Source organism: Hylobates moloch, unplaced genomic scaffold (assembly GCF_009828535.3).
Source record: "Hylobates moloch isolate HMO894 unplaced genomic scaffold, HMol_V3 SCAFFOLD_16, whole genome shotgun sequence".
Classification (NCBI taxonomy): domain Eukaryota; kingdom Metazoa; phylum Chordata; class Mammalia; order Primates; family Hylobatidae; genus Hylobates; species Hylobates moloch.
This window is the reverse complement of record NW_026652291.1, coordinates 33391229-33408680: the sequence shown is the minus strand read 5'-3', so window position 1 is coordinate 33408680 and position 17452 is coordinate 33391229. Positions and strand designations below refer to the sequence as shown.

Sequence of the window (17452 nt, the reverse complement as noted above, 5' to 3'; positions counted from 1 at the left end):
GGCTGGTCTTGAACTCCCAGGTTTAAGCAATCCTCATGCATGCATATATATATATATATATATATATATATGCAGCTTTGGTAATTAATTAGCCTGTCAGGCAGCTGTGATAGCTTAGAGACCATTGTATTTATTTGTAAGTCTTAAGGTAGGATTGGAGTGGAGAAATCAACTTCACTGAAAACTAGCAAGTAGAATGAAGGAAACACAGATTAGTTGAGGACCTACTATGTTCCAGGCTTTGTGCCAAACATCTACTTTACGTAGGTGATTTCACAAGATGGACATGTTGGAAAAACCGTGGGCATTGGAGTCAGTCCTGGGTTTGAATTTTAGTTGCTCGGCTGACAAACTGTGTTACTTTGGGCAAGTTACCTGTGCTCTTCAGTCTTTTCTCATCCATAGAGTGGGAATAATAACATCCACCTGTTGTGGTTGCTGTGATGAGCTGTGCAAGAAATTCTAATCAGCAAGCCAGGCTGAGAACCACTGCTGCAGAGTGATTAGCATTTGTTCCATTTTATAGGTGAGGAAACTAAGGCCCAGGGGGGCTAAATATGTTGCTTATGGCCACACAGCACTTAAGTGACATAGCCAGGACTGAAAGCCAGTTTTTTTGACCCCAGAACCACGTTGTATCCATTTCATTGAGTTTTTGCCTTAATACATGGGAAGCTAAAGGAGACCCCCATTAGCATGCCTGCCCAAACATCAGGCAGCATGGGATGGGGGAAAGGCAGGCTCCATGGAATCTAGGCCAGCGGTTTCCAAACCTGGCTGTACTTACAAATCATCTGGAAAATGGTTAATCTGTAAATCTCCAGGGACCACCCTAGGCCTACTGGATCAGAACTTCTGGAGCATGGGAACCAGGAGTATGTATATGTAGAATATCTCCCAGGTTATTCTGAGACTGCTAGCCTAGTTCCGGTCCTCGGGCAAGTTTTTGGGAACCACTGAATTCTAATCGATGTCCTAAAATGATCAAGTGATTATATCCCAGTAAAATACTGGGTGCCTTCCAGTGCCACCAAAATTGGCCTTTAGGGGTTGAGTGCTATTGCCGTACTTTAAGATCTTGGTGTATTACCTGAAACGGACACTCTGTCCGTCATTGAGCATTTGAACTTCGAATATATAGGAAATGTCAAGTTGGCATACTCTGCTATAACAGAAAGAGTGATTTGTTATTTAGAGCTGTTGTTCTTCCTTCTCTCCCCTTGGGATTCCTGCCCACTCAGTCAGATTAGAGCTATATAAACAAGCTCGTACTACTGAGCTAGCACACATCTTGTAAATTTTTTTTCCTGAAGTGCTTAACATTGCTGATGTCAGAAAAAAAAATTCATTGGGTTTCAATGGGCTGAGGCAAACAATGAGAATTTGATATAATATGGAGGAGAGGAAATAACTTCAACAGAAATTCTTATTTGACAGCATAAATATTCAAACTGTATTACAGTCAGGGTTTGATTACTTCTTCTACATGACATTTCCCTGAATAGGGTTTTGAGGGCTGGGCACTAAGAGTGGCAGGCATGATGTTTAAAGTGTTTAGTTGCAAGCCATGGTAATTTCAGTGACATTGTAGGGTAATTGTAGTCGCTTCTCCTCTTAGCTCTGTGTCAGGATCACCTGAGGAGGTCGTTGGACCGCTAAAGGCTTCATCTCTGATGCACGAGTCAGAACATCTGAGGGTGGGGGGGGTTGGGGGTGGGATTCTCCATCGAATCTGATGCCAGTGACCTGGGAATTTCACTTGGCCAAACACTGGCTTAGAACAAGGTCACTGGTCAGTTTCGACATTCATTCTGTGCTGGGGCATTTCCATGACTTACTCTCTTCCCTCTTGAAAAGCAACCCTGTGTGATGGAGGGGTCTCATCTTCCAGGCAAGGAGCTGGAAATTTAGGGTGGGAGAGCTCATTGTCAAAGGCCACATAGTAGCCTTAGTGAGGCTAGAGGTCAGATGTGATTCCCAGTCTGACTTCAAAGCCCTTCCTTTTCCTATACCATAGAGGCCCTTCCTTCCTGCTCTGCTCAACATTGTTAGCTGCTGAACCCTAGGCTTTGCTTGTTCCAGAGGGGCTGGCATTATAAAGTAAACAGCAGGCATCTATTGTAACTGCAAGTTACAGATGCAATGTAAGTTTGGAGTAGACTGCAGGCACAATCCTGAGTTTCAAGGATTCACGAATCTGTTTGTGTCACAGGTGCTCAATTGTCCTATTATGCATAGAGCATCCCCCTCACTATATTTTCTTCCCTCACCACATATTCCTTCTTACCTAAATTGCTTGTGAATTCCAGAAGTGGATTGCTGAGTCCAGGCTGGTTCATATCAATAAGCCTTGGGGAAAATCTTTATGTGTGATGCTATACATGGGTCTTTGTTGATCAAGAGCCTTCTTTATTGGCCACTTTTAATGGATTGTTATCCAGATGAATCTTCTGGAAGGAGGACACTGCATCCTGGTGGAATTTTGTCAGTTCCATCATTCATTCAAACATATTTAAGTACTTTCTATGTGCCAGGTTCTGCTCTAGGTGCCAGGGAGAGAGGGGTGAACCCCAACAATAAAGTCTCTGCCTATGAAGAACTGACTTTCTAGAGAGGAAGTCCCTGATAGACAAGTAAACAAAGTCCCGCAAATTCAGATAGTTGCGAATCCCTGTTATCTCACTCTCCACGCTTGGCTGTCTCCCACTTAATCTTTCTGGGATCAGATTATCTTTGTGGCTTTTTTCTCTTGACTGTCTAGCACAGAGCTGAGCCGCTTCTGGGGCTTCAGGTTTCTGTGCCTGTGTGTGTGCATAGCCTTGGCTGGAATGGCAAACTTTGCCTCTCCCAGGCTTCTGCTCATCTGTCACCTCCTCCTACTCTGTGCCATCATAATTGAGCAACCACATATTACAGTGTCCTTTCTGTGAACACATCTGTTATTCCTACCGGTCTCTGAACATTTTAAGGAGAGGATCTGTGTCTGACTTCTCTATATCCCCAGGGCCTAGCATGGAACCTTACAAAAGTAGATGCTCAGTGTATTTGCTCAAAGAATAAATGTTGAGTTCCAAAGAACCTAAGGGTGGGTGGTGTGGTGTAGGAATTCCGTCATGGGGAGGGATGCTGAGTCAGACGGGATGCTCCACCGCAGTGGTTTTGTGATTTATTCTTTGAGACATTGAGCGCTGTCATGAATAGAGGAGATGGGCTGGGATATAGGCAGTAATGACAGAGACAGGTGGCATGGAACATTCTGCTGAGAGCCTTTGAAGGAAAGTTAGAAACGTGAGGTTCTGAGGGTCTAGCTCAGAGCTGGAAGGAACTCTAAGGATGCTGGATTTTATAGCCAATGCTCGACTGAGGTCCAGGGAAGCTGAGTGTCCTGGTTCTGATAGCTGGTTAGTTGCAAAGGAGCTAGGGGTGGGGCGATACCAGGACTCCTAGTTCAGAGGGCTTTCCACTATGCTGGGGCTATGGTGTGTGACAGGTAAGGGATTAAAGGCACAGAGAGGAGAAGGAACTTGCCTAAGATCACATAGCTAGGAAGTAGTGGAGCCCGGATTCAGACATGGATCTGTCTGATGAGAGGCATCTTGTAACTGTCAAGCTGTATTGTCTCTTCTTGGAGATTGTGAAATGCAAGGTCCTAGCCCATTTTCAGTTTTCCTCTTGGGTTAGCTGTGAGTCCATATAGGAAAATAATATTAACATGCTTTCTTTCTTTTGATACGCAGTTACGTGTTTACAGAAAAATGTTCAAATTCTTCAAATGTTAATATAGAAGCCCCTGGGTTGTTTACAATGTGTATGTGTATGTATATATAAGTACAATGGAAAACATTCTGTTTTTCTCTACCACTAAATCTAAACACTCCATTTCTATTGTACTCCATTTAAAAGAAGTATTTTACATCATACTATAATGAATGAAAACCTAGTCCTTTAATTTCACAAGCCCCAGCTTTAATAGTCAATGAATTTAATTAGAAAATCTTTACCTATGTAGGTTTCACATCCAGTTCTCTCTAACATCTGCTGACATACGGAGTAGAAAGTATATTATTATTTTAGAAATGATTCTTTCTAGACACAGGAAAGCTAAATAGCTTGTCTGAGTTTCAAAACGAGTTAATAGAGGAACCCAAAATAGAAGCATTTCTACTGAATACAAGGCTTACTAAAATTCTTCACACAGAGACTATCTGCATTCACTCAGTAGTTTCAAGTCTAGACTCTGGAACATCAGCCTGTTTTAACACACACAAATGCTTCTGTTGGTGGGAGGGGGTGGCTGGGCAGAGGGAGGCCTGACACGTTTGTTTCTAGGTCATTTCTAACCTTGCTATTATAATACAGTTTTCTAGGTAGAAGAGAATGTGCTCATTAAAGTGAAAGTGTTCATTTTAAAATAAAGCAACAGAAACTTAAAACGCCTCTATTACATAGATACATGAGTATATATAAATGAACTCAATTTTTGTTTTCATGCTCTGTTGTATTCTGTATTAAGGCAAAGGAGTAGGCAACTAAGTAGTTGTTTAAAAATAAAACCGTGTGTTGTTCATTTAATTTTAAAAGCCATTGATTAGAATGATAATCAGTGTTTCCATGTAGTACTATATTCATAGAAATCCTGATATTACAGTGTATAGAGATAATATTATAGAATGATGCTCTTTACCTCTTTATGTAATCTAATTTTAAAAAACGTTGTAATTTATAAATAGTGAAGAAAGCAGGTAGTGTTATTCAGATGGGATATTTTCGGCAATTAAACTCTTAGCATAAATTACAAATTCCTCTCTTTCCCATTTTCCACCCAAATTTGTTTTTATGGAATGACCTTTGGTAGCAACTTGTTTTTATAATAATATGTTTCCTGAATTTTTATTTTGAATTGAAATGGCCTTTTCTGTCACATATGGTATTTATAAGAGTTTCTTTGATGAAAAGCCTCTGAATTTTGTGCAAATAACCCAGGCAGCCTTTTAGTTTAGGGATAACATTTGTATAGGACTTTTATGGCTTTATACTCTGCTCTCATGCTCAGCTTATTTGACCCTTACCTGCGGGGAACTTGGTGGAATTCACATTTTAACTGCTGAGGACAATGTAGGGGAAGGCGCCTTGGCATGACTCGGAGCATATAGCAGGTGTTCGATATGTTTGTTTTAAAGGGAAATTAAGAAAAGAAACCCAACAGATTCTTGTACTTGCTCAAGGTCACACAATAAATACAGTGTCATACCAAGGATTGAACTTCCTTCTTCACTCAAAAATTCCATATACTTGTTCTTATCTCACACTGTTATCTTTTCACGCTTTTCAAAAAGGCCACATTAAATATATTTATTTTTCTTAATTGAGGTGAAATTCACATAACATAAAATTAGCCATCTTAAAGTGTATAATTCAGTGGCATTTCACGCTTTCACAGTGTTCTACAGCCATCACCTCTATCAAGGCCCCTGAAGGAGACCCTGTATCCATTAAGTAGTCACCCATTCCATCCTCCCTGCAGCTACCAATCTGTTTCTTGTCTCTGCGGATTTACCTATTCTGGATATTTCACAGCAATATGTGACGTTTTGTGTCTGGCTTTTTATACTTAGCGTGTTTTCACTTAGCATGTTTTCAAGGTTCATCCACGTTGTAGCGTGTGTCAGTACTTTATTCCTTTTTATTGCTCAATGATAGCCCATTGTATGGATATACACGTTTTATTTTTCCATTCATCCACTGATGGACATTTGGGTTGTTTCCACCTTTTAACTATTGTGAATAGTGCTGCTATGAACATTTATGTACAAGTATTTGATATTTGTTTTCAGTTATTTTGTGTATGTACTTAGAAGTGGAATTGCTAGATCATATGGTAATTCTGTGTTCAACTTTTTTGAGGAACAACTAAGCTGTTTTCAACAGTGGCTGTATCATTTTACATTGCTACCAGCAATGTTTGAGGATTCTGATTTCCCTATATCCTTGCCAAGACTTACTTCAGGCTTTTTTTTTTTTTTTTTTAAATTATAATAATCTTAATGGGTATGAAGTGGTATCTCCTTGTGGTCTGGATTTTGATTTCCCTAATAAAATATTCATATTTTAATGCATAGAATTAATCGGAAAATGAGCTTTGGCAAGGTGAACTCAACAGCAAAATGATTGGCTTCATTTGTCTTCAGGAGATATTTAAGACTACCGCGGCTGGGTGTGGTGGCTCAAGCCTGTAATCCCAGCAGTTTGGGAGGCCAAGGCTGGTGCATCACCTGACGTCAGGAGTTTGTGACCAGCCTGACCAACATGGAGAAACCCCGTCTCTACTAAAAATACAAAAATAGCTGGACGTGGTGGTGCATGCCTCTAATCCCAGCTACTCGGGAGGCTGAGGCAGAAGAATCGCTTGAACCCGGGAGGCGGAGGTTTCAGAGAGCTGAGATCGCATCATTACACTCTAGCCTGGGCAACAAGAGCAAAGCTCTGTCTCAAAAAAAAAAAAAAAAAAGACTGTCGTATATTCACTCCTGGGGCGTGCGATTCTGAGCTGAAAATCAATAACATGTTGTTTGGGGATTAGAAGAATATTTGTGGATAGTAAGACTACAATCATCCTCTAACTTTAAAAAAGTATATCATGTAATATCATGTTTTGTGTTCATGGCGTCTGCCAAAAGTTACTTAATTCTTTGCATTTCAAAGCCCTCTTTATATAATTCCTTTGTGGCTTAATGGTTTATTCATTTATTTTTGCAGTGTGAGTGAAGACACTCAGGATGGCTCAAGGATCCGGGGATCAAAGAGCAGTGGGGATTGCTGACCCAGAGGAGAGTTCTCCAAACATGATCGTCTACTGCAAAGTAAGGCATCTGGTCAAGTTCCGTGCATGCTTTCCGTGTGGACTGTTGTGTTCTGTGTAGGGCTGATAAAAAGACAAGTGTTTTCTGCCTAAACTGCCTTACTGATAAAGGCATATTTTCTTCTCACATCCTCTGGTTCTCTAGTTCTAAAATTCAAGGAAGTTCATACTTGAGCACTTGGTATTTAACACTTGAAAAATATTATGCCATTTAGTTTTCTTTAAACCCAAAGGTTGCCTAAGCAATGCAGATGGGAAGACACATTCTCCTTCAGTGGAGAGGCCTTAGTGTAAGATGTATGAACTGAAAGTTCTTCAAACTCGTAGTACGTACAAAATCTGGGCTGAATGCTGTGGGAGATACAGAGGTATATTTGTATGAGATGCTTACAGTGGGTAGGAGACATAAGATGTACACAAATAACTGTTATAGAGTCTAAATGTTAATTTCCAAAATAGATGTGCAAGTAGAGTGTTATATAATTTCAGAGGAGGAGGCCAGTTCTCCCAGCCTCAGAGGTGAGAATGGGCTTGTGGAAGAGTGGTCTTTGAACTCAGCTTTAAAATACGTGCAGGATTGCTTTATGTGGAAAGCAGAGAGGAAGAACATACTAGGTGATAAGATGTTTCAGCAAGGGCACAGAGCTAAGGAAAGTAACAGCAACTGGAACTGGTTAGCTTGGGCATAGGATGCATTACAAGGAGTAAATGCAGACAGGATTTTGGGAAGAGAGGCTGGCTGGAGCCAGATGTTAGTGTTGAATTAGACAATTTAATCATGAAAAACTTTTGTGCCAAGAGTTGCAAGATTGAGATCTCTTTGGGATTATGACTCTTGCCCCAGTGTGCTGAATGGATTGTTATCAAGATAGAGCGGAGGCTCTAGGAGAGAGATTTCTGTGTCTGTGTGAAAGGTAAGCAGGGAAAGCAGAGACACTAATCCAGCCTGTGAAATCACCTTCAGAATTGAGAGAAGCTGATAAGAGGAATTAAAGTCTGGATTAAAAATGACTTGGAAACTGAAGGAATATGGGTGGCAAGTAGAGGGTCAAAGATGACTGGGTTTTTGACCTTGGGTGAATGAAAATCATTGGTGCTATTAATTCAAATTGGGATATTTGGAAAAAGAATACATTTTAAAGGAAGAAAATGGCATGTACGTTTATTTTAGTACATGCTGAATTTGACATAGTTGCTTCTTATTGTACACCTTTTTAGTTTGCATGTTTGTGAAAATTTAACTCTTGTGTGTTAATAAGGAAATAAGTTAATGTTCATTTCACTAACTACTTGAGTTTCTACTCAGTTCTGTGTATTCTGAGAGGCTCTGTGTATTACTTATATGGGCAATGTGGAACTAGATATTCCTGGATGATCAATATGGTGAATTTTTCTCTTTTCCTTGTAAAAATAGAGTTCTCAAATTATTCTTGCTTTGAGTGTAAAATTCTGTAATTCTTTGCTTTGCAAGAGAATGTCTAGATAACCCATCTCTAAGAATGATGCTTATTAAATTGTGGTAAAGAAAAAAATAGGTTAAGGGGACTGAGTAATTAGTGAAACATACAGAATAATAGACATTGAGTCATTGTTACTTTCTTAACCCACCCCCAAACTGGGAGACCCTGTGCCAGGCTGGTAGGAACATGGGCTTTGGAGTGAGACTTAGGTTAAAATTCCAACTTTACCACTCAATAGCAGTGTGACTGTAAGTTAGTTCTTTAACTTCCATGAGCCACAATTTTTTCATCTGTAAAAAGAAAAAAAAATGTGAGAGGAAGGTAATTGTGAAGATCACTTTAGATACATTGAATGAGGCATCTTATATCCTACTTAGACCACAATGTGGTCCATAATGAATATCTCTTTTTCTTTTCATGTTTAGGTCTTGTAGAGTCAGTGACACTTGGAGAGAAAATAAATGATAAGATCTATAAATGTTGGTGCTGTTAATAAGTTGTCTAGAGCAAATTTATACAGTGAGTTTTTTTAAGACACAGGAAAACAATAAAATATTTTTATATTCTTCAGAGGATTGCAAATTCATGGATTATTAAAGAATAAGAAATTCAAAGGTCATGTGACCCAACCACCTTTCTACTAGAATGTTTGTATTATGTTTACAGGAAAAAAAAACTTCCTGCAGGTTTATGAGGACTTGGTTTTTACTTTTTGATGGTAGTAAGGTTAATTTTTCTGGTTTAATTTAGTAACTAACATGTCAATTGCTGTAGTTCTTTAGAGAAATGACAACTAGTAATGAAAATATATCTTACTTTCGTGTGACAAACTTGTGTAGAGAGTGTATATATATATATATATATATATATGTTCATGTTTATTTGCTATATTAATTACCATAAAAGGAACATCGAATTGGTTCAGTCTATTAGAAAGAAGACACACTTATTGCACAGTGTGAGCTCAGGCCCTGACACCATTTTAAACCTAGTTAACCTGACTGACTTAAACCATGGTTGTACTTGAACTATGGGATTTTCATATAGTTTTCTACTCCTGCTGCTGTAGACTGCCCTTTGGCTACAACCAAGAACTTACCTGCTGTAGGACATTATCCTCAAGGTGTCATCGGTAAAGCTTGGATTGTGAAGCCAATGACAATTCAAAGCATTTTCTTTGGAAGTCCTTTTGTGTAATCATTTATTCAAAGTCATAGCCATAAACCCAAACCTTTCCTTGGATACCCACGACTAAAATTTACATTTAAAAAGTTGTGCTTTCATTTTTATTTTCTTTCTCTTGTTTGTTGTTGTTATTTTTTTTCTCTTGTTGTCAGACACTTTCAGTGTGAAATTTTTGCTTGGACTGCATTGTGTTGATTCAGATGCTGACATTTAAAAAGCCAAATCTGGAGAAATGAAACTTTTGGGTAAACTTTCGAGTAATAAGTGGATGATTATGTCCATAATGTTGTTGTGACTTTTAAATGACATTTAGGTTGGTAACCTCCTGACATATGAGTAACGATGGGTGGGTTTTTAAAGCCCACACTTTTCAGAACACTCTTCATTTCCTTTTCATGTTTTCATGTCATTAACTGTGAGAAGTTGTACTTTCCCAAGGCATGACTTATTTATTGACTTGAACAGACTTTCTAATTTAGTTTTTCATCCTTCATATTCACAGTTTGGATTGGAGGTGTGTATGAAAAATGTATTGGTCACATTAAAGATCTATTTAAAAGAAAACCTTTATTATTCATGAAGACACCCAGACCTGTTAACCTTTTTTATATTCCTGTATCCTTAGGATCCTGAGTTACTGAATTGCCCAGTGTAATGATGATATTTGAACCTAGCTATACATCACACCATTTAGGGTGCTTTATAAAAATGTTCATCCTCAAAGGACCCCCTCCACAAGGTATTTCTACTTAATAGGTCTGAGCTGGGTCCTAGGAATCTGAGTTTCAAGATGTTGTCAGGAAAATTTGATGCCCAACTAAGTATGAAAAGCACTTGCTTAGTCTTTTACAATATCCAGACATAGCATGTGTTGCAAAGTAATGAGAGAGTTGGTGTTTTGAATTAGATTTTTGATTTCATAATTATTTGTAGATCCCTCAAAACGTAGAAGAACCAAGCTCTTATCATAGGGATTTTAGTAGCTTTTCCTTAGATATTTTCTAGTCTTATTTTATAGATGAAAGAACTAAAAGTATAGAGAGGGTGAGTAACTTGATTAAGGCTCCTCAGCACTTTCCCATGGAAGCCATAATGGTGTCCAGGGAGCCTGGCCACTCCAATCAGTTGCCTTTCTAGCACCCTATGCGACTACCATGTTATCAACCACAGACTACTGTTACCACATTGTTGGAGCTGAGTAGCCATGGGGCATATTAAATTAATGAAAATAATATGTGGCAGATCTTTGGCTTTCATGTTTATTCTGGGAGAGTTGACTTGGATTAATGTCTCACTTTTTTTTATTGATTTTTTAAAAATACTTTAAGCTCTAGGGTACATGTGCACAACGTGCAGGTTTGTTACATATGTATACACGTGCCATGTTGGTGTGCTGCACCCATTAACTTGTCATTTACATTAGGTATATCTCCTAATGCTTTCCCTCCCCACTCCCGCCACCCCACAACAGGCCCCGGTGTGTGATGTTCCCCTTCCTGTGTCCAAGTGTTCTCATTGTTCAATTCCCGCCTATGAGTGAGAACATGCAGTGTTTGGTTTTTTGTACTTGCAATAGTTTGCTGAGAATGATGGTTTCCAGCTTCATCCATGTCCCTACAAAGGACATGAACTCATCCTTTTTATAGCTGCATAGTATTCCATGGCGTATATGTGCCACATTTTCTTAATCCAGTCTATCATTGATGGAATGTCTCACATTTTTAATGCTAAAGTTTCATTCTACTCATTGGTGCTTTTGCTTCTTGGGTAAAGATTTTCTAAAATGTTTACCCTCTTTTATAGGTAAGATTGCTTTCGAGTAAGAGTAGGTTGCTTTCTGATTTTGTTTGGATCTTTGCTGTTAACAATGCCTCTTGACAGAGGTCTCCTAACTAGACTGGTAATTTGATTTGTTTGGGTCAGGAGGCGTGGAGGACATCACACTCTGGATGTCTTCTATATCCAGAAGGATGGAGGCATGGCAGATGTCACACTCTGGATGTCTTCTACATCCAAAAGCTAGAGGCTCTGCCTGTCTGGTCCCAGCTTTGTATGGAGAACTTCATTTTCCTGATTCTACTTCTTGTTTTGTTTTCTACCTTCTTCATTCTTTTCCTCCTTCCTTTTCAATTATGAGATACTTCTAACACAAAAAGAATATATTCAGTGTCCATGTAAAGTAGAAAGAAGAATTAAAAAATGAGTTATATGCATTCGCCATTAGCTTAATAAATAAAATATAATACTTTGGCCTCATTTCCCCTTCTGTAAAGGGAGGAAATTGGTCTAAAAATGTGCAAACACCTTTCTGCAATGATTTCAAAGTTCCATTCTATAACTTTTTGATCTTTCATAAATTAGTACACTTCCCTGATATCAAAACAATGTTGTGAGATTATATGCATGTTTAAAGGTCTTTTGAGCTTTTGAAGAAATATTTTAGATAGTTCTAGATAATCTAAATTGGATTGAGATAAAGCCCAATTAAGTCAGACATTAGAAGAAAAAGCTTTAATTGTAATTATTTAATATTCAACAGTGAAAGTTAGATGACATTTTCTTGGTGGCAACCTGTTTCTTTGGCTTGCTAGTAACATTTAAGACATTTATAAAATTATCATTTTGTAGTACTAATTATATGTTATATACATAACAGAAGTGGTGTTTAAGTAGCAACACTGTACATTGCCAGTAGTATATAGTGTCATAGATGAAATAGGAGTTTTAGAGGAAGACGAAAAAAGCCAATGTTCTTGTATACCAACAGGTTAGTTACATAGACGCGTCATTGATGGCTTCCTTCACCCATTCGTTTCTAGTCACTGACTCCTTTTCTGCTGGAATTTGAGTCTAGTCTTTACGTTGCTCTGATACCCCAAGGTCACTCTCCCTAATGATTTAGGGCCCTTGAAGTCCTGGGCAGTAGTTGGTCTAGGCATACATCCAGAAAGTAAATGTCACACTATTTTAGTTACATTGGCTGTGGTATGCAGCAAGAAGGGAAAGATCTAGCCTGGAAGAATCTGATGCTATGGAGGAAGCTAGGGATAGAGTGTGGTTTGGAATTCATAGAGGGCAGTGGTAGAAGCCAGCACAATTGAGAGTCTGGGGACCTGCAGGTCCTGGTGACTAAGGCATGATGAGGATTAGAAACTGTGGAATCAGGAAATACGTACTGAGTGTCATTTGTGTGCCAGACACTATTAGATGCTAGGAATGCAAGATGAGAACGGAGCCCTGAATGAGCCCACAGGCCAGCTTGGGGATAGGTGGGGAACTAGACAATTACAGTGTGGGTAGAAGCAACTGAGGGTTGTGGGAGGAGGTAGAGGGGTCATGTAGTCCATCCCAGGAGAGGGGATGATGATGTAGAAGACATCCAGAGGATTTGGCACCTGCTTCAATTCTTGAAAGATGACTAGGAATTAACCAGGTGAAGAAGGAGAGAGGAGGTGTAGGAGGCAGGACTACTGCCCGTAAAAGAGCAGATTTGTGATGTCGTATACCGAATTCAGGAGACTTTAAGTGGTTGATATGAAGCTAGGTTTCTGTGATGAAAGGTTGAGGAATAAAGCTAGATAGATAGATTAGGGCCAGATCACAAAAGACCTTACATATCATGCCAAGGAGTTTAGACACTGTCAAAGAATCTTCCCTTTGGGCCTTCACACCCATGTTCAACTCCTTTGCATGCTGCTCTCTGCCCCAGAGGCTGAGCTGTGAGGACTACATTTACAGGGCTCCTGTGACCTCTGGGTTTCAGTTGGGTTTGGTTAGTAAAGGTCTGGAAAGAGATGGGAGGGAAGAAGAGCAATGTCAGAGAATTTCTTCTCCTGGGTGTCACTCTGCAAAACCTTGCACTGGCCATATCCCTCTACTGAAGTTTGTTGATTCTCTCAAGGCAGACTACTTTCCTCTTCTGGGTCCAGACATCCGTTTTGTCTACTCATCCTTTTGGGCCTTTGCAGACTGCTTTCCTCTTCTGGGTGCGGACATCCTTTTCATCTACTCATCCTTTTGGGCCTTGGGGTGGTTCCAGTTTGTATTTGTTATCTGTTGCTGTGTAACGAATTGTCTCAAAACTCAATGGCTTAAAAACATTTATTATGTCACAATTTCTGTGGGTTAGTAATCCAAGTGCAGATTCTGTGAGTTCTCCAGCACAGTGTCTTTTAAAAGGCTGTAATCAAGAAGTTGACTGGGATTATGGTTTCATCTGAAGTCTCAGCTGAGGAAAAGTCTACTCCCAAACTTACTTATGTGACTGTTGGCTGGATTCAGTTCCTTAAGGGCTGTTGGAATGGTGGACTCGGTTCTTTGTTGGCTGTATGCCAGAGGCCAGTCTTAGTTATTTATGACACGTGTCTCTCCATAGTGCAGCTCATAACATGGTAGTTTTTTAATCAGAGTGACAACAGGCAGAGAAGGAAGGTGGGTGGTAGGAGTCTTAGTGTTTTATAACCTAATTTTGGACATTTTTTCTTTTTTTATTATACTTTAAGTTCTAGGGTACATGTGCACAATGTGCAGGTTGGTTACATAGGTATATATGTGCTATGTTGTTTTGCTGTACCCATCAACTTGTCATTTACATTAGGTATTTCTCCTAATGCTATCCCTCCCCCAGCCCAATTTTGGACATATTGTCCCATCCGTTTTGATAGCAGGAAGTCACTAGGTCCACCTCTCACCAAAGGTGAGGGATTTACACAAGGATGTGAATACCAAGATCCAGAATTCAGAAGATCTTTGTGGGCCATTTTGGAAGCCATCTGCCACACAGCTCTACTTCTACTAGCCAGGGGTTTCTGAGTGTTTTTTTATACTTTCCCTGTACCCTAGAACTCCTTTAAACTTGGTCCTTTTGGAAATACATTTTCCTCAAATTGTCCTTTGTATGTCATCTGTTTACCAATAAGACCCTAACGAATGCAGGTATTATCCCACAAGCAAAGGGAAGCGATTGAGACTCTGCGTTTCTTGATAAGGGAATTCTTCATGAAAGGATTTGAAGCAGGGGAGTCATTTGTTCAAAGTGGAGAATGGAATCTGAAATGGGGAAGTCAATGTGGAGAAGATTCAGTGTGGAGGTCAATGGGTGATCGATGTGGAGGGGTTCGGTGTGGAGGGAGAGTGTTGGAGAAGTGGTAGGATTGGAGGTAGGACAATTTAGAGATTGTACAGGAATCCAGGTGAGGAAAAATGATGTCCAAATCAGTGGCAGTGGTAATACAGATGGGAGGATGTGTTTGAGAGATGTTTAGGAGGTTCAAGCAACAGGATTTGGTGACTGAGAAGATGCAGCGAGAATTTGAGAATAATGAGGAGGAATGAGGGGTCTTTTCCTTCGGCTGTATCTGTGAGTTCTCAGCAAGTCTTCTGGGATAAACTTTTGAAGCAAATACCTGTAGAAACGGATTGCCTGCCCCTCTCTTCCCTGTATGTAGATAAATTGAGAGAGCCCAAGAGAGAGTCTGTAAATGGACCAGGATATCTGGGTATTTGTTCTGGCTGCCCTACTCGCTCACGTATGGCCATGCGTAAGTTGTTCCTACTTTTTGTTAAGTCTAGTTCTTTTAATTGTGAAGTGAGAGGTTAGCTATGCTGGGTGATCTCTAAAGCGTTTTTTTAGATCTAACATTCTAGGTCTTTTGTAATCTAACATAGAGAAACCCACACTTTATTATTTGTATTACTTCATAGCCTCCTTCACTTTAATTTTCTTTAAAAAGTGGACTGAGCCAAAACTTTAAAAACAGGTAAGTCAGAGTGTTTAAAACAAATGGCTTTTGGTCTTGGTCTTCAGCACTTAGGGCTTGTTTTTTTTTTTTTTCCCCTCTTTTTTTTTTTTTTTAAACATTAAATAAAATTCCTGGCCAGATGCAGTGGCTCATGCCTGTAACCCCAGCACTTCGGAAGGCCAAGGCAGGCGGATCACCTGAGACTAGGAGTCTGAGATCAGCTTGGCCAACATGGCAAAACCCTGTCTCTACTAAAAATGCAAAAATCGGCCAGGCATGGTGGCACGTGCCTGTAATCCCAGCTACTTGGGAGGCTGAGGCAGGAGAATCACTCGAGCCTGGGAGGCGGAAGCTACAGTGAGCAGAGATGGTGCCACTGTACTCCAGCCTGGCTGACAGAGTGAGACTCTGTCTCAAGGACTAACTTCAGAAAGTGTTCAGGGTAACTAATTTAATTGTTCAGTCTACATTTTAAGATTCCTTTCATTAAATTTTTTGAAGCTTTTTTTATTGCCTTAGGAAAAAACTGTTCTGTTTTCCTTTTCCCCCAGGATTAGACTTGCTGGAAGAAAAGCTCCCCCATCACATTATCTTGGTTGGCAGGAGACAGACGTGCAGGCAAGTCCCAGACCAGTGGTATCAGTGTCCACAGATGAAAGGGATGGTATTTTTAGTGTGGGGAATAGCTCAGTGTGGTTTAATATGATGCATTTCAATGAGTATAACTTTCCAATTTGAAAAGCCTTTGGTGTGTTTAAGTCTTCATTTCATCTTTCCAATTTCCCCCCCTCATTTCATTTCAAGGAGTCTAAGATTTTTCATTTTGGCAGGCAGTTTATCACTCTTGTTATTGACACTCCTTTGCAGTATTCTCATGCTATGGAGAACCTGAATGGCTGTAAATTCCCTATTGGCAGGATTGTGAAGAAAAAAAATAAAAGTGAATAGATATCTGTGAAAGAAAAATAAATACATTTTAAAATTATTGGAGGATAGAAGGATTACTTTGAAAAGTTCTGTTAGTTTGCCAGTACAGATCAAAACAGAAAATGGACACATTTTTTTGATCAACATTCTCTATTCTAAAAACTTATTTCAATCAGGGAAAGAATATGCAAAGACATATATATAGATATAGACATACACCCACTCCAAAAGAATAGTGATATCTTTCTGGTAAATAATATCCAAAGTTTGGAAAGAAATCAAATATCCATTGAAGGGAAACTAATTTTAGGGCGACAGGATTCACATTTGGAATGATCTCATAGTTAGTTTACTGGATTTCTGTTCTCGTCAACCTAATAATTGTCTTGAAAGGGAGATGGCTACTGACATTCTGGGATATGGTTAGGGAGAATATTCTTTATTTTTAAAACCCTACAAGATTTTTTCATTTTTTAAAATAAAATGTTTTGTCTTATTTGTTAAATATGATGGTTATGTAGGTTTACTCAAAAGTGATTTTTTCCATTGCTCTTTATTATTTTCTGCATCTCTGTGCTTACATCGGAAATAATTTTTAGTATTTTCTTTAGTGCAGGTCTGCTGAAGATAAATTCTCTCAGTTTTTGTTTGTCTAAAATATCTTTGGGCCAGGCACGTTGGCTTACGCCTGTAATCCCAGCACTTGGGAGGACGAGGCAGGAAGATCACTTGGCCCATGAGTTTGAGGCCAGTCTGGGCAACACAGGGAGACAACGTCTCTACAAAAAGAAAGAAAGAAAAAAAAAAATTAGCTGTGCATGTTAGTGCATGCCTGTAGTCCCAGCTACTCAGGAGGTGGAGGTGGGAGAATCACTTGAGTCTGGGAGGGTCAAGGCTGCAATGGGCCATGATTGTGCCACCGCACTCTAGCCTGAGCAACAGAGTGAGGCACGGTTTCAAAGAAAAAAAGAAAGTCTTTGTTTCATCTTCATTTTGTGAAGGGTATTTTTTCTAGGTTTAGAATTCTAGATTGTCAGCTATTTTATTTATCATAACTGTCATTGTCTTTTGGCTTTCATTGTTTCTTTTGGGCAGTTAGCTGTAAGTTTTATTATTCCTCCTTCGAATGTAATCTGTTTTTTCCTTTGGCTGCTTTTAAGATTTATTTCACTTTGGTTTTAGCAGTTTTATTATGAGGTGTGATTTTCTTTTTAATTTATTCTCCTTAGAGCTTATAAAACTTCTTTTTATTTGATTGGTGCTTGGGGATTCTTTTTTTG

At 39.3% G+C, this 17452-nt stretch overlaps 1 protein-coding gene across 9 annotated transcripts in view; it reads left to right on the top strand.

Annotated features, from left to right (window-relative positions):
* The window catches only part of RGS6 (regulator of G protein signaling 6), a 642060-nt gene that overhangs the window by 25490 nt on the left and 599118 nt on the right, over positions 1 to 17452 (top strand). For all 9 annotated transcript variants that reach the window (XM_058429366.1, XM_032134933.2, XM_032134936.2 and 6 more), the window contains exon 2: positions 6757 to 6860. In XM_058429366.1, the coding sequence (XP_058285349.1) occupies positions 6777 to 6860 (84 nt within the window). In that variant the 5' untranslated portion in view covers positions 6757 to 6776. The remainder of the gene's footprint in view (positions 1 to 6756; positions 6861 to 17452) is intronic.